Raw genomic sequence first — 24,700 nt, forward strand, 5'->3', positions numbered from 1 at the left:
TTTTTCTTCACCCAAGGACTACAAGTCCTGGCTTAAAAGGCATGATTCTGGGTGTGAGGAGAGGGGCCACTACCCATGGCTCCCAACTCCGCAGAGCCTGGAATAATGCAACTCTGAACAAGGACCCTAGATAAAACATCAAACTGAGAATTATAGGCATAGTTTTCTAAAGGATCTTAGAAGGACTAAAGATTATGAAGAGAATTAAAAGCGTGAACAACTCCCACTCCAGAGGCCCTCAAGAATCCTCGGGCCTCTTTCTCATTTGTCTCCTCTTTTGCACCACAGTACAAAGGCAGGCCATTCTAGGATGCTTGCAGGTCCTCAGAAACCTTGAAATTAGAACTCTGCTAATGAATCCCTATGGCTTCTTGAACTTAGTGTCCTGGGATGCAAATCAGGAGGGACTCAGAACTACAGGAACTGGCATTGTGCAGGGCACAGCTAACCTCAGATGGTGTGCCGGAATAAGCAAAGTGTCTCTGGAAAAAAGATTCTATGGCTTGAGTGTGATGCTGAAACATGGCATGCAGTATCATCATCTTGGAAGCTCTCAATGTATATAAACTCTGAGAAGGCCCTGCAGTAAAGAAATCTGTTCAGTGCAGTTAAACTTAACATTTCTCCAAATTATTTGGCCATGGAACCCATCCCACTTCCTGACAAATACATTAATTTTTAAGAGTTGATCTAGTGCCTACTATGTGCCAAGCACTATCATGGCAATCAAAGGGGAGATATTTCTGGGCTTTGCGGAGCTTACATATTTAATATTTTCAGAGACCGCTATTTAAGGCGACCAGTTCACTCGATCTTTATCTGAGCATGTAACCTGATGGATCATGCCAACCCACTAAATTCTCCTGTAAATCCCACAATCTTCAGCTGAGACAAAAAGTAGCAGCTACTCCTCACAAAACATTTCTGCTCTGGAAAATAATAGTCTGACAGAGCCTCCCCGGATCCACTGCAGCAATTAAAAGCTCTGTGCCAGATGCCAAAGAGTGTTTGTGCCATTCGTATTTGTCAGTGTACCTCCATACGCTGCCTGGCTCACTGGAAGTGTTTAACAAATGTGTTCTAGAATAAATGGTAAACGACAAGGACTCCCTCTAGCCCATGAAAATTCGGGTAAAAATGACCAAGATCAAAATCCTATCTTAGTCTCTGTGGCCAAACTGGATTTACACTCCTCTTATTGGATGTTACCCTGACTTGTGCCAACCGGCTTTACATGCCAAGTTCAGATGTGGGCACTTCTTCCTTGATAATGTTATGAGCTAATATTATTTGCAAATGTTTTAATGATCAAATACATCTTTCTAACTGAAGCTAATGTGCTGAAATGTAATCCCTTATAGAGGCACAGCTGGCTCACGGTCTGAACATAAAACTGAGATTCAAGAGCATTTTCTAACACCAGCCCTGCAATTTTCTTTAAAAAAATTATTATTCGTGTATTTTAATTTCTCAGTCTATAAAACAGGGAAATAAACACTGGCTGGTCTGCCTAAATGAAGTATATTCAAAATTTATAAATAAACAAGATATCAAGAAGCAAAACAATCACGAATTACAAAATTGGATGCAAAGAAGATTCAGAGATCCAGCCCATTTTCAATCATATTTGCCGGAAACACAGAATGACTTCCTGGCTGCAATATTCCTACTAATAAAGGAAAGATCCTAAAGAAAGGAAAGGGAGTATTGTTTTACAAATAAAACAACCTTGCTGAGCCTCCCCACACAAAATAAACAAAATCTTTAAAAAGTGAAACTAATTTCCCCTGCATTTTATAACGCTTTATTTCTCACCTTGTCTTTACGCATTCAGGTGGCATACCATTTTAAAAAACCGTCATGCTAAATAGAATTTAATTATTTTACAGTACGGTTTTTCACAAGGTAAAGGAAATATGAAGAGTCAAGAAAGTATGCAACCCATATTGTCGGCATCTTAGCACTTCTGATCATTACAAGCACTCACAAAAAGGCAAGAGTGGGCTTTAAAGCTAAACTCTGTATTATCTCTTTCTCAGAGCCCTGAGGCTATCACTGCAAAGCACAGTGGTCCATTCTAAGCTCTGAATAGAGAAAAGGAAGAGATCATTAAATTATAATTTCCATGCACAATTGGTACAAGTATTTCCTACCAACAGGATTAGTATGAAAGCAAGATCCCAGAATAAAGCTGCTCAGCAGAGAGGATGGCAGTTTAGTGTCTTGTAAATTTGATTTCACTGAAAGCCCTGACACATCATAATGATGAAATCCTATTTACTGTAGCAAGCAGGGTGTATAATGCTATTTAATACCTGGTGTACTGTGTGCCATCAGCTCATAGCTTTGTACTCCATGTTCTCATCTTACCTTCAGGTTAATACTTCTTGACAGCCTACACGGTAAATAGAGCCCCAAATTAAGTGCTGATCCCGTGATTTGCAAATCTTTCCTCTAAAGTTAGGCACAGAAAGACTGGATCCAGTTAAAGGGATAATTTTCACGGGATGCATCTTTAACAGGCTCACCCCAGAAAAGAATGTAAGTCGCATATCCCTAAAGCCAGATTTAAAAAGCATTTCAAGGTTACCCAAACTACATTTCCCATTAGGAAATTCAGAGAGGTTAACAGAAAAGCCAATGCGTTTGAAGGACTTGTTGAATAATGAATTAAGGATAAGAACCCCATATCCACTGCACTGCATGGGTCACTCCCTTCCCCCACAGGAGGACAAAACAGAAGGGGGAGTAAAAAAACAAAAACAAAAACAAAAACAAAAAAAACCCTCCTTTCCTGCTTGCTGCTTTTGGAATATCTGCAACAATAAGCACCCTTTAGGGAGGCAGTGAAGAGTATAAATGGGTTCAGGTATTTGAACCCAAGTTATAAATAAATGTATCAATTATATTAGCAAAAGATATGACGATACTGGCCCTTATTAATTTCTCTACCTAATAAATGAAGGTATAAGCACATTATGTGAACTATCATTGTTAATGAGAAAAAAAAGAGCAACTTAAGGTACATGCAGCAAACCACTCCTAAAACCTCTGTCCTGTGTAATGGCATTACAATTAGAAGTGTCGCTGGCTTCTATCGCCTTCAATGTCCCACTCCTGGACCGGAGAACTTGGGTTTCTGCAACTCTGGGTAACTTCAGACCACAGGGAATCTGCCCTGATTTCAAGATGAATGAGGAAGCCAATATAAAAATGCAGTGTCAAAGGAATGATATTTATCTTTAGGTTGACCAGTGCAAACTAGTTAGTCATTTACAATGAAGTTATGCTTTTAACTATTGTGTTAAATCTGCTGTGTCACACTGTATGGCCAAAACACACACAATAACTTAGTGTATATGAGCTATGCATATGACCTAGAATCACTGATGATTGTTCAGAAACCACATGAGGGGGGAAAATATCAAAGGGTTTTTTTTTTATCCCATAAATAGACTTTATTAAATTATCTTCCTACCCCAGAAAAGACTGCTTATGTTTTAGTATCTCAGGTGTCAGTGATCTGTGATTCTATCCTGTATTAATCCCATCAAAAGGCTGACCCTGCTTCACTCAGTGAGGTATTTTTATAATGACAGACTTCATCTGGTAGTAAAAATACATAATAATTTCTTCCCATAAGCAGCACACTGGGCTGACAATAATCCGTTCTGTCGTTGTTTCTTTTTATTATCATTGTTGGCATTATCTTCCCCCAAGCTTTGCGCAGAGGAATAGAGAAACCAAGGTACTAATTGACAAGAGAAGTCAAGCAATCAAAAAAGCCAATTAATCATACAGATGAGCCCGACACTTTATGATGCAATGAAAGATATGCCACCCACTATAAGTAAAAGGCTTTTAAAAATTGCTCATTTGATGTAAGTAAGCACGACCTTAGAATTTAATTAGTAACTCTCTCCACAGGTGATGAACTAGTAAAGTACTTTTCTTCTTAATGACAATTTATTTTTCACTATTCTCTTTGCACTGCTCTCTTCTGCCCAGCTTGTACAATTCCCTCTCCTTAATTGTATGGGATTGACTGCAGTGTGTATGCAAATAGCTACTGAAATCCAGAGGAGCTTACAAACAGAAAGCAATAGATCCCACTACCCTGTTGATCTGAACACTGTGACTCTAACTAAGCCCTCTGACCTCCCTCAGCTCCTCAAGTCCCCAGGGCTTTTATAGCTCTCTTCACACTGTGCCAACCAGCCCTCCTCATTCTTATAAATGCCAAGAGCAAAGAGGATTCAGTCGAGCAAATCAATTCAAGTTCATAATTGAAAAGTTAGACAAGAAGACATGCTAATCATCAAAGAACTAACATCTCCAAGATGTCCTGGGGAGAAAGGGGTCCTTCATCCTGGAAGATCCCTGGGAGGATCTGCCCTCCCAAGCTATGGCCTAGTCTTGCTTCTCACTTCCCTCCCACAGAACTAACAGACTACTGGAAAACAGGCATTTCCTGAAGATTGTAAAGGCAATCCAGACTCTAACAAACTGACCATCGAAGCAGCTCATCAAAAGTAACAGCAAGTTTTGTTTCTTTCTAGAGGTGGAAAGAGAGGACTATCGGATAGCAACACTATGAACGTGTGAATGGCTCAAAACTGCTTCAATGACTATGGCTTGCTTACTTCATAGTAGAAGGAGCACACCTAGATATTAAAATAACTCCTAGGGGTATCATGCCATAGCTGCTAGGTAATAATATTTTATTTATTCCCTTTTTAGTCAAATGTCCCCTGGAAGTATCAGATCCTGGAGAGAAGACTGCATTTTGAATGCTTAACACTCTTCTGGATTATGAGGTAGCATAAATCCTATTTTAACATTGGAACCTAAAAAGTTGTATCAGAAGCCAAAAAGAGCTAACTTTCTACCCAAAGAGCTAAAAACCAACAAGACCCCACTCGAGTGCAGAACTAACAAATATTAAAGCTAGTACTGGCTAATGGCTGAAAGCTGAGGTACTGGACCTGTCTCAGATCCAGATGTTTTGGTTGGATATTCTTGGGTAAGTTACTTGAAGCATTACCTCTGAACAACAGGACTGACAACCTCATAGGGTTATCTGTGTGAATAAAATGACAGAGCCCATACAAAGTAGCTAGCACATGTAAATGTACAATAAATGTTATCATTACTATCACAATGACGATGATGCTACAAATAATATCAAGACAGTCAAACTTGATTCTCATAGGATATATATTATTAATTTACATGACTAGTGAAGACGATACCAAGTGTTTTGCAGATATTCAAAAACTACATTAATTGCTTAAGACATAATTTTATGGTATAAGCTTAGTAAATCTAGGATTTATTCACTGAACACCTATGTGAGTTGTGGAAAACACAGAGACAAGAAAATGACCTTTACCCTCACGGAATTTATGCTATAAACACAGGTAACTAATCACAATTATAAATGTGGCACCCCAAAAAGAGATATGTAAAACACTGCGGAGCATTCCCTTAGTGATTTGTGGAAAGCTTCCTAAAAACATTTAAGAATCTTCTCTTCGAAAGCTGCCCTGGGCTTCCTCTCCTCAAATCACCAATCAGGAATTAATATCTTCCAAGTCTCTGAAATCAACAACCAGGAGTTAACACTCAAGTCCCTTTCAGTTAGGCCATGTACCTCACTGCGACCCCATGAACGTTATTTTTTTTTCCCATGAACGTTATTAAAATATAAAAGTTTACTTTTACAGCTATGTCAATGGTGTTTGATAAAGCCAGCAACTTTTACAATGAAATGAAGACTTGAAAAACTTTACAAATGGCTTTGACTTTCTTTCTCAATAAAGAGTTGCTGCTTTTGGAATAATGATTCTAAGAAGGGTGAATTAGTGCCCAGTTTAAAATTATACTTATTCCTCCTCTCAAGTTAGTAAAAGGAAACAGTTATCGCTGACTCCTGGTGAACTAACCAATATGAATACATGGGAGGAAAAAGCTCCATTCATGCATAGGAATTACTTAATTGATAGAATTTATTGAAATAGATCAGAGAGGCAAGCCAAGCTGTGTTATAGAACTGAATGTGTTCTACACTGCTCAAGGGACTGGGGTTCATAGTCTCAAAAGAAATTTATATTAAGTCAATGAAAATGAACAATTCAAGTGATAAGATTATGAGTCATCTAAAAGGGGTAGTGTACATAATTATGACATTAATCTAATTGATGGGGATCGTTTTTGGAATGATTCTGTGAACGACTGGTCAATGTTCCCTCTCCAGTAATGATACAGCACCTGGTTTCTCTTTATGGTTTCATCATTGCATTTGGTTAAAATAAAGACATGTACTTAACCCGCTTTTAAACCAGAGGCAACCTGGATTTCATGTAAGTTAGGTGATTCTATAAGTTACCATAATATTATAATCATTTTTCTTACATTATGCATTCATGGATTCAGCACTTTTACATCTTCTCACACAAATTGTAAATAGAATTTCTAATAGAAATGGTGAGACATTGGCACTTTTCACTGTCATCATAATATAAGGGGAACTCTTTTTACAATCTTCTGCATTAAGCCTGTAAAAATGCTTCATCACTGAAGGCCTACATCTCTCAAATATTCCTCGAAGAAATCCAATTGAACGAAATTAATTTAGCTACTTCAGGAATGGCATGATAAACATGATTTCATAGAAATGGTAAGAAGACAGCAGAAAGTTGAACAAGAAAGTTAAAGTAGACATTCTTTAACGGCAATGGCTTTTGTTAAGCATTTTCCAGTTTTCAAAGAGTTTTTACATACATCATCTTATTTGGTGCCCCCCCAAGTAACTCACAAATGTGAGCAAGGAATGAAGTATTATCCCCACTGCATAGATAAAGAAGCAGAGACCAGAAGAGATTAGGTGACTTGTCAAATAACTAGGTGACCACACCATGCCTTCTGACTCCTAGTCCAGCTTGGAGTTATTAGGTATTAACTAATAGTACTATGATTATTCCATTTCAGGATTTTTCTAAGCTCACAGGTACTCCTTGGTTTTCAGTTAAAATTCTTAAATAACTACTTTCTAGCCTTATCTTCAAAAAGGAAAACTATACATATTTTGCTTATATGAAAAGATGCTGATGGCAATGATTTGACATCATCATATGATATCCATGTGATCTACCACCATTTGTTCTAACCTGAGGCCAAAACAACAGTTAGCTGCTGAGGAGACCAGTTTCATCTGCCAAGAGCGGGTCCTCTCAGTACATCACACTAATCACTGAATTACCTCCATCAAATTGGTGGATTTATGAGAAATGGGTGAATGTTTTTCATTGCCTTTTCTTGTACCTGACAGTGCTCAATGACAAACTCAAAAAGTACTGAGCATAGTAATACTGGATGGCAAAGAAAACTGTCACTGGACAAAGGAAAAGCAGGTGCTGGGTAAATGACCTCAAAAACTAACGATCAAAAAAAAAAAAAAAAAAAACTAACAATCATTTGTTTTACCTAGTTAACATTTGCTATCAGGGATGGTGGTCTAGAAGGGTACAAGTAAAGTAAGAGCTACCACTGACCGCAGTAGTGGTTATTCTGCGCTGGACACTACTGTAGGTGCTTTATGAGAATGAGCTCATTTAACAAATCCATAAGGTAAGTACTATTATAACCACATTTTACAGCTGAAGAAACAGATTTTAAGTAACATGCTCCAAAAATTCAGCAGGTAAATGTCCATTCAACCCAAGCCATCTGATGTCAGAGCTGTCCTCTAAACCAGGGTTCTGCAGACTATAACTCAGGAGTCAAATCCAACCTGCTATCTGTTTTTATATAACCCTAAGAGTGGTTTCAGTATTTTTAATGGTTAGGAAGAGAAAACATCAAAAGAAGAGTATTTCATGACATACGGAAATTACGTGAAATTCAAGCTTCAGTGTCCATAAATTGGAATGCAGTCACACCTGTTCACTGACATACAGGCTATGGCTGCTGTCACATTACAATGGATGGGATGAGAAGTTGAGTTGAGAGAGCTGAGTAGTCATGACAGAAACCATACATGGCCAGCAAAGTCTAAAATATTTTCTCTCTGGCCCTTTACAGGAAAATCTGCTCACTCCTGCTATAAGCCATTCCATTCTATGCTTATTTATCATCTCTACTTGGATATCGTAACAAATATCCCAAACTTAAAGTCATTAAGATCAAATTCCTGATTTTCTCTAGGACCCACGTCCAGATCTGTATCAGAATAATCTTCCCCTCTGGAAAATCCACCTTTCTAGATATAAAAGTCATAGATCTAGAGTATCCTTGAGTTCCTTCTTTCACTCATGTTCAAAACCATCAATGAACGTGATCAGCTCTGCCTCTGAAATATCCAACCCTGCTATATTCCATCCATGGCTAGCAGCCTGGCCAAAGCCATTGCTATCTCTTTTCCAAATTATTGCCATTTCATCTTACTAGCTCTCTCTTGTTTCCAATCTTGCCCAAGATAGCAGCCAGAATGCTGTTCCATTCACAAACCCTCTTGCCTCTCCAACATGCCACTGCTTCAGGGCTTTGGCGCTGGCTGGCTTCCCATTACTGTAAATCTCTTACCAAATGCCATCTGTTACATAGGCCCTCCCTTTTCATCAGACCTCACACCTACACTCCAAGGCCCTGGGACTCCCTTTTTCTCTGCTTTATTGTTCATCCAGATACATGCAACCTGCCATTCGCTATATACACTAGGGCTCCCTGAGGGCAGAAGTTTAGTTCATTTCCTTCACTAGCATATTATGGTAGTAGCCTAGGGCCTGACAAGTATTATATGCTTAAGTAGATACCTGCTCCATGAATGAAATGACCCCCCCATTCAAGAAGCACTCACGCTACTGACATACAGAGACAGGTGAACAGATTTAACGTGTAAATAACTGTACTGAATAAGGCTTAATAGTGTGTTTCTCATTTTATCTACTTTCTTATTAAACATTTTACTCTAAACAAAACAAAATTCAGAGGTCTCCATCAAAGGGAAGAGAGAGCTAGCTTGTATCGCCCATGTATGAAATGATTCTAGACAAAGCTACTTTACTAAACAAGAGCACTGATAAGGGGGCTCAAATGCCTATTCTGAAACCCACAGTCTCCTTCTGTTTTAGCCTTAATCTCCACCTTTGAATCTCTGTCAAACTCTAGGGCCTGCCCAGGGTTACTGCCACGATTCCTTTTCTTCTTCTTCTTTTCTCTCTTTTTTTTTTTTTTTTTAAGGTTTTTATTTATTTATGAGATAGAGAGGCAGAAGGAGAAGCAGGCTTCTTGCAGGGAGCCCAATGTGGGACTAGATCCCAGAACCCTGGGATCATGCCCCGAACCGGAGGCAGAAGTTCAAACACCAAGCCACCCAGGCATCCCACGACTCCTCTTAATTCCTCTTCCTAAGTCCTACTATTCAACTTGTGCCCACTACTCTTGAAAGTGATACTCATTTCTTAGCCACAAATGCAGTGAAACTGAGGTTTCCCAAAGACAATAAATCCCTTAGAACACTATCATTTCTACAAACCCACTCGAGTTTAGTCTACTCAGTGTTAGGAAGAGTCAAGAGTAGCATTCTAAAATACCTGGGGGAGTTGGAGAGTGGTAGATGACTGAATGAACCAATAATAAGACCATACCTAAAACAACCAAAGAAGAAATAACGTCCCCTGTGAGAATGATCTACCTACTTCGCTTCTTCCTTTTAACAAGGAAAAGCAGATATAATTTTAATTATTGATGCTTAAATAAACATACAGGAAGGCTGCAGGTGTGGTACTAGAAGAGAATCAATGAGAAGAAATAGTCATACCCTCTCCTCCAGTCTAGCCAGCTGCTCTTTGTAGAATGCATCTTGCTTCTTTATCACTCGATCTTTCTCTTCCAGCTGCTTAGCCTAAAAAAAGACATAAAGAATATACTATATCAAGAAAAAGCAGCAACAGCAAAGCAAAAGTCAAGTATAAATGACATTAGAAATAAGTACACAAAGCTGAAGATTTTTGAAGTCTATTAGGTCTCTGCCATAAAACAATATTAATAAAATGATGATTGCTGTATTTAAATGTAAAGAAAGAGTCTATATTGTACTTTTTTTTACTGTGACAGCTGTGTCCTACTTTGTCAAAAAGCTATCAGAATAAAGCACAGTTTTATTTAACTTCTTTTGAAGAGTAATTTAAGGATTAATATTTTGTACAATAAAACTTAGATTTTTGCCAAGCATAAGCCACATAGTTATTAACCTTTTTTTTCTTTTTTTCTAAATAAAAACACCTATATGACATTTTCTGTGTAAATCTTATTATGTTTGAGAACCCTTAAATTACTGATTGAAACCTGCACATAAATACATGTATGGGCCTATTTTCTTTTTTGTGAAGCTGTTGTCTTGGGCTGGGGGATGGGGGGCGGGGCAAAAACCACGGTAATTGTTTATTTGTATAATTAAAAACTAAGAGTGAGAAAACACAGTGAAAGCAATTTTAAAACTCAGTCATCCTATTTTGAATTTTTAAGATTTTTTTCAAAATTAAGAAAAGGCAACAAAATTTTTCTGATACTTGAAAAAAAATAATGATAAAGATAGTTACTTATGGATGTTTTTCAAAGTTAATTAAAAACCTGTGTTTTTCAAACTGTTGTTTATATCTTGATCATTACAATATTTAAGTGGTCTTTATCTCTGAGAAAAGACCTCCCTGTTTCACTCCAAGTTAGGGACGTTTTTAATATATTTCTGTTCAGTAGATGTTGAATATATATTTGACCAGAAATTTTAAGATATCAAGCAAGTCGGCATTCCCATCCTGGTGCCATACACCGCATTTTTTTGCAGTGTGACCAAGGGTCATCTGGCTCAACCTTATGCAAGCATGAGTTTCACCATCTACTTAGTTTAAAGTGTACCCATTTTGCACATTCGTAGGTCATTGCTTTGCTACTTACTTTGTCTTCAATGTCCTGTAGCATGTTAAAAATAAACAAACAACAGTTATTTAACAATATAAGTAGTATTTTTTCCTAATGTCATAAAGAAATCTGATAGGTAATATCTAAGATGCAAACCAAAGAAGGCAATAAGGGAAAAATAAAATCAGAGAACTTGCTTAACTTGGGACAGTTAAATGTCATTGTGCTGCTACAGCCTGAATAGAAGATTTCAATGAAAAGTTCATGCTGCTTGAAAGCATATGAATAAATTTTAAAAGAATATTAAAACATATTCATATGCAAGTACACAATAATCTATGGCTCCTTGGTACAACATAGTAATAACCGGACTAGTCAGGAATATAAAAGAAAAGGTAAACACCCAAAATAGAAATAAAGGAAATTTGTAAAAGAAAAGATTTATGAGACCTTCCATTAAAAATAAAAATCATTAAACCAAATGAACAAGCAAATGACAAAAAGAGGAAAAGAAATTACAACATATAACTGTGAGAGTTAAAGTTACTAAAATACAGAACACTTTAAAAAAAAGCCCTCTAATTGTCCCCGCAAAAAGCCAAAAGAAAAATACACAAATGATATCTACTGGCAATTCACACATAAGAATACAAATAATAAACACATAGGGGAAAAGCAACGCTAAGAGAAATCAAAGAATGAAAATAATGAGATACCACTATTCACCTAATGAACTGACAAAAATCTAAAATAGTAGCAAAAATGTCACAGATAGGCTCTTCTATACACTATTGGTCAGAATGTAATTTTGTATAACCACTTTTTAAATCAATTTTACAAAATGTAATGTTTTCAAAATGTACCTATTCACTGAGATCTAAACTATTTTTAGGACTTTTTATAAGTAATTGTGACAATATACAAATATGTTGATGATAGGGTTGTTGAGAATTGCAAAGATGCAAAAATAAAAACCAATCTAATGGTTAATAAAAATATCCTCAAAATATCTAAAAAACAAACATATTATAAACAAAATGGACAGTATAATCTCTTTTTTGTAGGGAAGAAAAAAACCCAGAGAGGTACTTGACAAAATGTCAACAAAAGCTGTACCAGAACAGTAGGTTTATGGGTAGTTTCTCGTTATTCTTGCTTCTTTATATTTTCCAAATTAAAAAACAAAACAAAACAAAACATATACTTTGTAATCAAAGGACACAGGAGGGAATTTTCTAAGGTAAGAGAACTAGTCTGCTTGTTGATAATGGTGGTGGTTACACAATAGTATGCATATGTGAAAACTCACAGAACTATGTATTACAAAGAATGAAATTAATTATATAAGTATTTTGAAGTGTATACAAATTAAGTACACTAAAATTTATGAGAATAGCTACTTATAAATATGTGGATGGGGCAGCGCGGGTGACTCAGTGGTTTAGCGCCGCCTTCAGCCCAGGGCCTGATCCTGGAGACCTGGGATCGAGTCCCGCATCGGGGTCCCTGCATGGAACCTGCTTCTCCCTCTGCCTGTGTCTCTGCCTCTCTTTCTGTGTCTCTCATGAATAAATAAATAAACAAAATCTAAAAAAAATAAAAAATAAAAAAATAAATATGTGGATGGATATATGCATGTATCTTTGCTACTGTTAATCTGCTTATCACTTGGCCAATTTTATTCTAGGCATTTAATCCTAGGAAATATTAAGAAAAGCAAACAAAGATTTATGTCTAAGAAACTATAGCGAATGTTACTTAAAGCAACAAACAAGTGGGAACAATAGAAGTTTGTGTAAATGAGGTTTGGTCCAACATTGACTATAAAGTTTTAGTCCAGACATAATGACCAACATTTAAAGCCATTAAAAAATAATGTTTTAATAGTTAATTTTTCTAACTCAGAATTGTATGTGTGTGTGTGTGTGGGGGGGGGAACTGGTCAAAAATAGCATGTACAGGAAGTTCCTAATTTTGCTTAAGGAAGGAACAAGGAAAGCTGAATGCCCTGTTATACAGACTTGGAAAAAAGTATGTATTATACCAACATGTTAATGGTGGATATGATATGCATCGTGGGATATTTTTTATTTAGACCGTTTTATGCTTTCCAAACTTTCTAGAATGAACAAATATTTCTTCTACAATCAGAAAAATATTTCTTAAACATTAATATCACATATATGTATCCCTGGCTATGAGATGGAAACATAGCATGATACTCAAAGGAGTGAGGTATTTAGTAATTATATTAACAACCAAATTGTTTTAACAATTTGAATAATTATTTAAAGGATGAAGATTATTTTACCTACAAAATCCTTAATGTACCAGTACTTGATTCTCTCTCCCATTCAATGTATGACATTACTTACCATGGTTCTTGAAACACGTGCACCAGATGTTTCTTTCATTCCTATATAGTGCACAGTGAGACTATTTTTAAAACACAAATATAAAGTAATAGGTATTCTATTATGGTCATTTAGAAAACACTTAAGAATTCAACACTATAAATATATTGCTTGAGCCTACTGAGGACTACATGCATCAAAAAAATTTAATTTTGAGAAGCAACGTAAATAAAGGATAGATAGCAATATCCTCATTGACTTTTCTAAGATGCAATCTTTGAAAAAATTTAAAGCAACGTGTGAAAAGGTCAGGTATGCCCACTAAAAAGGAATTACCTCCAAAGACCAGAAAACACAGAGCTACAGTCCAACATCACAAATCTTTCCCTAGACAACCAACAGAATCAATAGTTTGAGATCCACTGGTGACAATAACAAAAAAAGAAACATGGCCACAACACTTTAAAGGCACATTGCTTTGAAACAGTTAATGTGATACTGGGAGGGAAAGTCACACAATATGAATCCTGAAACTTAAATAAGCCTGGAATACATTGACTAAACTAATAGCTGCCAAGGATGGAGAGTCACACTCAACTTATGAAAAAGCAGTAAACCAAGTGCAAGGAAATAAAACTTCTACATACAACTCTCTAACAGAGAGAGAATCATTGTAAATGAACAAAAAGAAAGAGGATTACAACATCACTTATTGTTCTAAAACCATTTCTTAGGGAAAAAATGAATATAAAAAATGTCCCCTCATCTCTTGTTTACTATTCTTCTCACTACAAGAAATGTGCACTGATTAGTTTTCAGATCCTGTTAGATTTGGGATACCGTGACTGGGCTTGAAAACATGACAGTAACTTAAGTGGATCATTATGGAAAACTAGAACACCCCATATGCAAGAGACACAAAGAAAATATGGAAATCAAGTTTTCTTTAAGAAACCCAACACAAATATTTCAATATCTCAACTCAGTGTTGTGTTAGTAAGCTAGATTCAAAATGAAGCACCCATGTGTTAACTTCTTTAAGACTTGCCTCCTTTCAGAAAGGATTGGAGATGCTTATGACAAAGAATATAATAAGGTCAAAAGAAGTAAAAACCGGGATTATGGATATGACTTATTGTGCTGGTAGGAATTTTACCTTCCCATGTACATTCCTAGGTAACTCTTCATAGCGAAAGCTTTTCAGCATAATAGCTCAGCCTTCTTAGGCCTGGTTGCTTCTGAGGACTAAGCTGTGGCACAGGGAGGGTACGAGGCCTGGAGAACCAGGTGACATCACAATTCACCTAGTTCAGAGGCTGTAATGCTACCTTGGACATCAAGTACAAGGCATGTTAAGGAAAAATTCTGGGTTCCAGGAAAGCTTATACATTTTATTTTTTAAAGATTTTATTTATTTATTTATTCATTTATTTATTCATTTATTTATTTATTTATTTGACAGAGAGAGAGAGAGAGAGAGAACTAGCATAAACAGGGGGAGGTGCAGCAGGAGAGGGAGAGCAGGCTCTCCACTGAGCAGGGAGCCCAATGTGGGGCTCAATCCCAGGACCCTGAGATCATGACTCGAGCTGAAGGCAGACACTTAACCAACGGAGCCACCCAGGTGCCCCAACGTTGTGCATTTTAAGTGACAAAGTTCCTTGAAATGCCAGTGTTCAATGTTAATAGCTCATGGGAAAAAAACAAAGCAGATATCAGCTCAATTTTCCATGGGAGGATACTATGAAGCCAGATATTACTAGAGTCGAGAGAAGGCAACAACTGTAAATCAACCTAAATAGGAGATCTCCATAATGATATTTCCTATAATTCTAAATCTTGTAACAAATCTGAAAAACACATATAACAGATAGAGAAAGATTTAGTCTTTCACAATGGTATGGATAGTCTGTGGCAAAGATCAATCTTGTCTTATAAACTCACATAGGCAAATAAGAGCAGGGAAAAGAGCTTTATTCCTTGTCATAACTATGTAAAACACAAAATACACAGGAACCTAATAAAATTATATGCTGACATAAAACAAAGAGAACTGAAATATCCAACGGGGCTGAATCATAAACTTGTAAGGTAATAATAATACATTTAGAAGCTGTAGAACATGATCACTGTGAATATCAATTAGCCGTAACAAAATAATTAAAGTAGCCATGTATTCAATTAGCTGAATACTAGACTTTCATTATAAATAAGAAATTACATAGGGTTCACTACACCTTTATCAAGTGGCATTGGTAAACAAGGAATCATACTCAAAAGTACTGTTTTCGAAACCACATTAGAAGGTGACCTTCAAAGGGGTAACTCAGCTAGGTGAACTCCATGATGCCCAAACAATTATCAACTTTAGCACACTGTTCAATGACTACTTACAGGCATTAGCTATGAGCAAATGCCAACCTGAAATGTTAAACTACACTTATGGCTACTAACACAGCAAGGGCTGGCATAAGTGGAAGACAAAGACTTGTAATAGACTTCCTAAATCTGGACTTGCTCAGTTCATTTGTTTCTGTTTTGTCTTCCCAAGAAAAGCTTCGAGAACTCTCCTCTACATTTCAGATTTTTTCATGCTGATGACATACTGGAGACAGCCTACTGAATATGTCCTCTGCCACTTTTGGGCACATCTGCTTATTTTCTTGAAAAAAAAGTGAGCAGGGTATCCTTGGGTGGTTCAGCAGTTCAGCGCCTGCCTTTGGCCCCAGGGCGTGATCCTGGAGTCCCAGGATTGAGTCCCAGTCAGGCTCCAGGCATGGAGCCTGCTTCTCCCTCTGCCCCATTCTCTCTCTCTCTCTCTCTCTCTCTCCCTCCCTGTGTCTATTATGAATAAATAAATAAAATCTTAAAAAAAAAAAAAAGAAAGAAAAAAGTGAGCAGAGGCAGGGTAAGTAGTCTGTGAAATTAAAAAGTAGAGCCAACAAGGACTGAAGAGAGGATGTTGTTAGGTTCAAAAATTTAGAGCAGAAAGCAACCTAGTATAGCTTTGAATTTTTCCAGAAGTTCTCTTCTAAGATTTGTGTGGAACATGGTATTTGGTAAAAAGAAGTAAAATTAAGTGCTAGATGAAGTCAGAAACGACTTCACAAGCTTTCTTCTATAGCTTTAGAGAGAAAAATAATTTTCTAATCATACATTCAATTCTCTAGTTTTCTGGTTTAATTCAGAACTTACCATCACTATGACAGATAGCAGGAAATCACTTGGTGAGGAGTCAGGAGACGCAGCTACCCATTCCAACTCTGCTAAATCACCATGTGACCACACACCGACTCACTCCAGCCCTAGCCATGTTCTAAAACCCTTCCGTGACGTCACTTCCTTCATGTAGCTATTGCCAAGTCACAACCCTGCTGCTTCTCCCACTTTCACACCTAATAAAACTTTGCAAAAGGTCTCTCATAGCACCTTTTTTTTTTTTTTTTTTTTTTAAAGATTGTACTTTTAAATAGTCTCCTACACTCAACATAGGGCTCAAATTCACAGCCCCAAGATCAAAAGTCACATGCTCCACTGACTGAGCCAGCCAGGGGCTCCTTATGGCACCTGTTTTTTACTTTGCCTTGTATCATACATGGTTACTTACTCAAGGCCCTCTCCCAGCTATACACTCTAAGATAGGAAAAGAGATTTACTTCTCTTGATCTGTATCCCTGTGGACTCTAGATTCTACAAAGGAAATACATAGGACATGGTAGCACAAATAAAAAAAAGTACAAGTAGAAGTAAGTAGATACAACTTCTGCAGAGCAATCTGGCACAGCATCTGTGATTTACTTCAAAATACACAGGGTGACATTATGTGTCCATGTTCCTTAGGTTAAGCTCTGAACCAGGTGCTGCCAGCATGCTACTGAAGGACACATAATGCGGGAGTAATCAGCAAGTATTCTCACTAGAAGCTCAAACCTGGAAGCTCAAAATGTAGAGGTGGCTACTCCAAAGTCTTCACTCATGCATGCCTTGATCAATAATGATGCTTTGCTAGTTAGCACAACGACTGTTGGAAATGAGATTTTATTAGTGAAAATGGTTCATTAGCATGACAAATGTTAGATATAGGTCTTTCTAGTTAGTAAAATGAAAACTCAAAAAGATATGAGTTAGCTGCCGTAAGGATATGCTTACATCTGCTATGGGACCAGTTATGAGACTATGAGAGGTTACGACAACAAAGCATACAGCTCTAACTTTAGGGATGGCACATTAGTTTTGATTGCTTAACCAGTCCCGTATGCAACTACTGGTTGAGGACAGACTCTCACCTTTGGAACCACTAACATTCTGGGCCTGATCATTCTTTGTTGTGGAGAGCCACCCTATGCACTGCAGAATGTTGAGTAGCATACCTGGCCTCTATGATGCCAATAGTACCACTCCAACCCTGAGCTGGGACAAGGAAAAAATATTTCCAGGCATTGCCAAAACTGCCCTAGTTGAGAACTATTGGTTTAAATGGACTGTCGACTGAGGCCAATTATAAGCAGCCTCATCCGGCCCAAGTAACCTTTTTCCTGGGGAAAAAAAAAAAAAAAAAAAACACTTAAAAGAACAGACAACTGGGACTTCACTGAGTTTTACTGAGTTGTATGAATCATTTTGTCCCTGCTTGTTAATAAATTTTTCTTCAATAGAAGTCTGTTTGTATTGTAGAACTGAGCTGGGGACTTGCTCACATCATCACCTGGTAGGGCTGCACTGCAAAGGAATAGTGTATAAAAGCAACAAGAGTGGCTCACACGGGGATCCCTGGGTGGCGCAGCGGTTTAGCGCCTGCCTTTGGCCCAGGGCGCGATCCTGGAGACCTGGGATCGAGTCCCACGTCAGGCTCCCGGTGCATGGAGCCTGCTTCTCCCTCTGCCTGTGTCTCTGCCTCTCTCTCTCTCTCTCTCTCTCTCTCTCTCTCTCTGTGACTATCATAAATAAATAAAAATTTAAAAAAAAAAAAAAAGAGTGGCTCACATACAAATAATGCATCATATCCCAGTGAGAGAGGAAACTGGGAATGTTAGTTCTTTATTTTTGAACTAAGTATAAAAAACATAAAACAGGTATACAAGTTCTATCTTTTCTATGGCTGCCTGCATAAACAGAATCAATGCCTATTTAACCTAATATTTTGAAACCATGTAACTGATGTTTGGTTCAGGCAGAATGGATATTCAGTTAACATGAACTGGTACTGGTTGCTTAATATTTGTTCTGCTTGGGTAATGACAACCCTAGATCTGATATTAAATATTTTATGTACCATTCCTGAGAATAGGCATATGATTCCATTATAATTTACAACTTTCAATGTTACAAAGCAACATGAAATTTCAACACGAAAGGTACTAAAATATACTGTCTCATCAGTTCAGTGTTATATAATCCATGCTCCCAACCCCCAACACTCATTTATTTTTTTTTTTTTAATTTTTATTTACTTATGATAGAGAGAGAGAGGCAGAGACATAGGCAGAGGGAGAAGCAGGCTCCATGCACCGGGAGCCCGACGTGGGATTCGATCCCGGGTCTCCAGGATCGCGCCCTGGGCCAAAGGCAGGCGCCAAACCGCTGCACCACCCAGGGATCCCCCCAACACTCATTTAAAGAAAGAACTCCCGTCACAATATCCAGCACATAAATATTAAATAAGTGCTGAATCAAAGTGTAATGGACTGTTATGGGTTCAGAGTTCTCAAATAAGCAGCTCTAGCTTCTCTAATGAACACTGGCTTTAGTTACTACATGTTTATGAAAGACACAAGAGCATCAAGTCTAAAAGAAAAGACCATATGAATCAAAAGTGAAACTCCAAAAGACCAAGTTCTATAAAGAAATGAGAACTCTATGTCACAGAATCATTAGTAAGCTTACAAATTTTAATAAGAAGGATCACTGAAAGAGGGAAAAGTAAATTATAAAAAGGGCCACATTCGATAAAACTACTGTGTGATTACATGGATGCAGAGCAGGAAAGGGATTTTATTATCAAATTCAGCTGCAGAATAGATGGGTTTATAAACCACAAATGTTACTATTACATGTAACAGCAGAGTAGTCTTAACCCTAGACCACAGCTGATAGAGTATGGAGTGGAAAGGAGAAACAAGCACTGGGAATTACGTGGTCGAAGGTGCAATTACACTAAAATGCCTCTCTTCTTATTCCATATTGTGGGGGATAATACTTCCATTTCCAGGCACTTACATATAATCTTGTTTTACCATGGAGATTAAAAATCTCAGAAGCACTCTAACACAGAGATGCTAGCTCAACCGCATTACTTGGGCCAAGACATTTGATGTCACTGATCTGGCATGTAAGTTGGACAACCACATAGAGCCAATTACTGCACAACTTCTGAGTTCCTTTTCTTTGTATTAACTTGTGTTTGTTCAATTTAAACTTAAGATTTAATGCGTACACTATTAGGACCAATTGGCCAGAGTCAACTCAACCTCTCTTCTTACAATCTATTTCACAGTCACAGCTGGGAAAAAAATAAATAAAAGCAAAACCAGAGATCATCCAGCTTATTTTATAAGATGCAAGTGAGGCTCCAAATTCCTGTTGACTAAAGGAATTCTTAAGGTCAGGGACAGGGTTGGCCCTGGGACCCCTGCCTCTTGATGGCAGTGTACATCCCATCAACGCCCTGACTGTATTTCTTTTCTTTCTTTTTTTTTTTTTTTTTAAGAAGTAACCACTTCTTTTTTTTTTTTTTTTTTTTATTTTTTTTTTTTTTATTTATGATAGTCACAGAGAGAGAGAGAGAGGCAGAGACACAGGCAGAGGGAGAAGCAGGCTCCATGCACCGGGAGCCTGACATGGGATTCGATCCCAGGTCTCCAGGATCGTGCCCTGGGCCAAAGGCAGGCGCCAAACCGCTGCGCCACCCAGGGATCCCCTGTATTTCTTTTCATTTTGGCTTGCCATTAAAGGAAGATAATGCAAAAGTGACTATCAAAAATTTGTAGTTATTTTCAACAGTACTCAACATAAAGAGATTTTCAAGATCTACTAAGGGTTAATGCAGAATATTCTGAAAATGTCTTCAAAACCACCCATATGTTACATCAGTACCAGTGTGCTGGGACATGGACGCTGAGACAGAATCAGAAGAGCAAGAGATATGCTGGGAGAAGGCTAAAGGAGAAAGGGAAGAGGAGTCTCCCATGATGCTCTAGACCTGACACCTGTGACATGAGACCAGGATGGAAGGAGACAAGACTGTAGGTCTGAGAAGACCTGGTCAGGACAATGAGGAACCTTGGAGCAAAGACTGTCTAGTAGAGGAATCCTGCATCAGGCAGGATGACCCAGCTCTAGAGCCCCTGCCATGTGCTACCGGCCTGGTGAGGACATGGCCTGGGGATAAAACCTGCGGTGGGTTCCAGGCTTGCAGCAGCTTGAGGCTTATGGCCATCCGCACCCTTCTCAGCAGGCCCTCTCCTAGGGAGACAGCCCAGGGGCACAGTTCCATGGTTGCCACAAAACACACCAGCACCACCACCAAAACAAACTTTGAGCAGGTCTTAAACCTCAGCCTCCAGTTCAAACAGAAAGTAAAGCAGCAAACAAGAACAAGGTTATATCCGTTTGTGTATATCTGTCGGTTCCCTTTGGGATTGTCCCACTTACACAGGCCAGGCTCAGTAAATCCAACCGGACCCATGGAAAACAATTTGATCCAGAAATCCTGTGTAGCAGGAAAAGCAACAAAACAGTCATCAGACAACTAAAGCTTTCATTCCAGTCTGGCTGCTAACTCATGATCTTGGGCAAGTTTCTCAACCTTTTGGGGCCCGTTTCCTTTTTTGTAAAATAAAGGGATGAGCTAAATAATCTCTAAGATCCTTCTAACATTCACAATTTGTGTAGCACATTTACCACATTTCTCCTATTATTCAATTTGAACCTACTCTACATCGAGGCCAGAGGAAATTCAATGAATGCATATGTTCTGCTGCCAAATTGCTAGGATGCTATGAGCACACATTAAACAACATTTGGAAACAACTCTGTGTCTGTGACACCTGGTTGCCAGGGGCAGACGCTGCATGGCAGCAGCGACGTACCCTCCCTGCCTGACTTGGCATCGGTGGTAGGTCTGCGGCTACTAGAGGAGTGGCAGGGTTCTCTGCCTCAGCAATATTCACAGCACTGCTTCTCGAACCTAACCCTACCTGTCAGATTCAAATAGGTAAGACTGATGATAAAACAGCCCATTTTATTTTTTTAAAAAAGATTTTATTTATTTATTTATCCATAAGAGACACAGAGAGGCAGAGACACAGGGAGAGGGAGAAGCAGGCTCCCGAGGGACTCAATCCTGGGACCCTGGGATCACAACCTGAGCCAAAGGCAGATGCTCAACCACGGAACCACCCAGGTGCCCCAATATGGGCCACTTTCTAAAATAAGTTCAATTCATTGGTGCTAACCAAATCACACTAGCTCTGGTTTTCTACCAAAAAAAGACTAAGTCCAGAAAATAACAGGGCATCTTTATTTCCTTTATAGTGCTTTAAGGAGGATGGTATGGTGTAATTACATCACATGCACGTTCAGTTTACGCAAATCCAATTACTCATTGAAGGGCAGAAAGAGAAGAATTTGAATGGAGCACAGGTTTCTACCCACTCCATTGGGAAGCCCAGGACCACTGCATTCTCAGCCTCTCTCATTTCCTGCCCAGTGAATGGAATTCTGGTGGTTCAAGATAATATAGTTTTCATACACAAATCCTTAAATAAAAGACAACATTTCATCTAGTGCTCAACTAAAGAAGCCCCATGACCCAATAACAGAAGAAAAATAGCACAGCTGGACTCTTAAGAATAAATGTGAAAAGAAATCTTTGCTTCATATATAGGTATTGTTTGTTTTTTTTTCCTCTTTTACTGAGGTGTAATTGACAAAATTCACATGCTGATTTTATTTACTTTTAAAAAAAATATTTTATTTATTTATTTGACAGAGAGAGAGAACACAGGCAGGGGTAGCCGCAGGCAGAAGGAAAGGGAGAAGCAGGCTTCTTGCAGAGCAGGGAGCTCAGGGGGTACTGATTCCAGGACCCCGGGATCACGACCTGAGCACAAGGCAGACACATAACTGACTGAGCCACCCAGTGCCCCACACATGCTGATTTTAGAACGAGATCCTTAAGTAAGATGTGACTCCACTATATTCTAAGAAAAACTGGAATTGGAAAAGTATTAGAAGGATAAAAATTATTTTTAAAACATTCCTCAGCAATGGCCATTGGTAATGAAAAGTATGAAGAACTGTACCTGGCCCTTTATGACATCCCATTTTTCCCCAAACCTGATAATGAAGGGATTTTTAAAAATCTTTAGCCTCTGTACAAAGTCTCTAGCTTCCCTGATGGGCTAAATGAGGCATGAGATCATGAGAACAATGAATGATAAACTCAAGCTTGAAAAAAGAAAAAATGGAAAGAAGTCTTAGAGAAGAGGAATGAAAAGAAGAGAATGCACCCAAGCCAGGAATCATCCAAGTGGAAAGTAACAGAGCACACCAGATAAAATGTAAACAAGCCACTTCTACTCCTAGATCAAACTGGTTGAAAAGGAATGAGAAGGCAGCCGTTATCTGCTCCTAGGGGGGCCACACTGAACCAGACCTGACCTCTTCTCATTCCCTGAGCGTGGCTAGCTCAAAGTTAGCTCTGTCCTCATCCCTATTAGTACAGTCCTGTGGAAGGACCATAATGAAGCACAGAGTTCTAGATTCTCAAATCCCAGAATCCCTTGGCACACTGGGGAGTGCCTTCCATCAAAGGTTTGCTGAGCAGGGAACTCAGGAATGGACATAACCCAAACACCAACTTACAATTCTTAACATCCTTGATCACTTTTAAGGACCTAAAACTTCATAAGCACTTTAGAAAACCTCACTCCAGGGGATCCCTGGGTGGCTCAGCAGTTTAGCGCCTGCCTTTGGCCCAGGGCGCGATCCTGGAGTCCCGGGATCGAGTCCCATGTCGGGCTCCTGGCATGGAGCCTGCTTCTCCCTCCTCCTGTGTCTCTGCCTCTCTATGTCTATCATAAATAAATAAATAAATCTTTAAAAAAAAAAAAAAAAGAAGGAGAAAACCTCACTCCACGGCAATATAAAGAAAGGAGTACAGTTTTACACCTACTTTTTGTTTGTTTTAAGGTTTATGTCTTTGATTTTGAGAGAAAGAGAGAGTGTGTGAGAGTAGGAGGAGGGGCAGAAGGGAAATCTCAAGCAGACTTCCCGCTGAGCAGGGAGCCCTACCAGTGTTGGGCTTGAATTCACAACACTAAGTTCGTAACCTGAGCCAAAATCAGGAGTCAGATGCTTAACCAACTAAGCCATCCACATGCCCTGACTTTTGTTTTGTTTTGTTTTGTTTTTTAACAGTTAAGGAAACAGCTGCAGACAAGAGACTTGCCTGAAATCTACAGCTCAAAGAGCTGTCTCCTGAAAACAGAATTTCTGACTCCATTACAGCTCGCCAGGCAGGCACTTCCCTAGGTTTGGACCCAAGAATGAAAAGCAACCTCATGATTTTGACTTGGTTTTGCCTGCTGGGAAGTCAGAATATTATTAACTATTTGACATGATATCCTGCCTGCCTTATAGTTATGGCTATCTTATTATATGTTATCTTTCTGGCTTAAAAACCATCCTCCTGTGAGTGTGATTTTCATTTATCCATCATTTGATCAGATGCCAGAAAGCTCCTAGCAACTGTCCAGACTGAGCAGCTAAGTGATCAGATTCCAGCCCCAAGGAAAGTGACCCCCACCCTCAAGCCTCTAAACCAAATGCAAATATAATAATGCAAGTAAAAAATATGATCTTAATGACAGACTGTGAATGCCATTTGATTTCATATTTACAGCTGACTAAAAGAAGAAGGATCATATACATCAGAAGCAGGAATGTGCCTTAGAAACCAAGGTCTTCAGATGTTAAAAAGATGTAATTCTGGGAGAGCTCTACTCACATTAAGATCATAAAGCTAGTTAGTCATGGGTTAAGAATAGAATACAGGTTATCTTGACTCACATTTTAAAGTTGAGATATTAAACAATAACTCAAAAAAAAAAAAAAACGCTTCCTGTGAATAAGAAAAAAGAATCCAAAAATAAAAATTCTTGCAATTCCAAACATGACATCACTGCTTCCCACTGCCCCCAACAACGCACGTGCACATTAAAAAGCATGCGTTTGCGCAGGGTGATCATCTAAGAACTTTTAAGTGGTGTTTACGACCTGGGGTGAGCACTGCAGAAGTGGATAAAGATATCACAGACCACAAACCAAAAGAGCTATGTGAAAATAAAGTCACTGAAAGTAACAAATCTATATAGTAAGAATAAATACCAACATGCATAAGTCATTTAGTATGGCAAGAAAAATAC

General features: G+C 38.4%; 1 protein-coding gene across 2 annotated transcripts in view; it reads right to left on the minus strand.

Moving 5' to 3' along the window:
- CHCHD3 (coiled-coil-helix-coiled-coil-helix domain containing 3) overlaps window positions 1-24,700 on the minus strand; it is a 278,408-nt gene that overhangs the window by 88,212 nt on the left and 165,496 nt on the right. The window contains exons 5-6 of one of the 2 annotated variants that reach the window (XM_077857382.1): window positions 10,957-10,971; window positions 9,821-9,904 (exon numbers count right to left, since the gene is read on the minus strand). In XM_077857382.1, coding sequence (XP_077713508.1) covers window positions 9,821-9,904; window positions 10,957-10,971 — 99 coding nt within the window. The remainder of the gene's footprint in view (window positions 1-9,820; window positions 9,905-10,956; window positions 10,972-24,700) is intronic. The other variant, XM_077857383.1, reaches the window with a different exon arrangement.

This window comes from Canis aureus, chromosome 18, assembly GCF_053574225.1.
Source record: "Canis aureus isolate CA01 chromosome 18, VMU_Caureus_v.1.0, whole genome shotgun sequence".
NCBI lineage: Eukaryota > Metazoa > Chordata > Mammalia > Carnivora > Canidae > Canis > Canis aureus.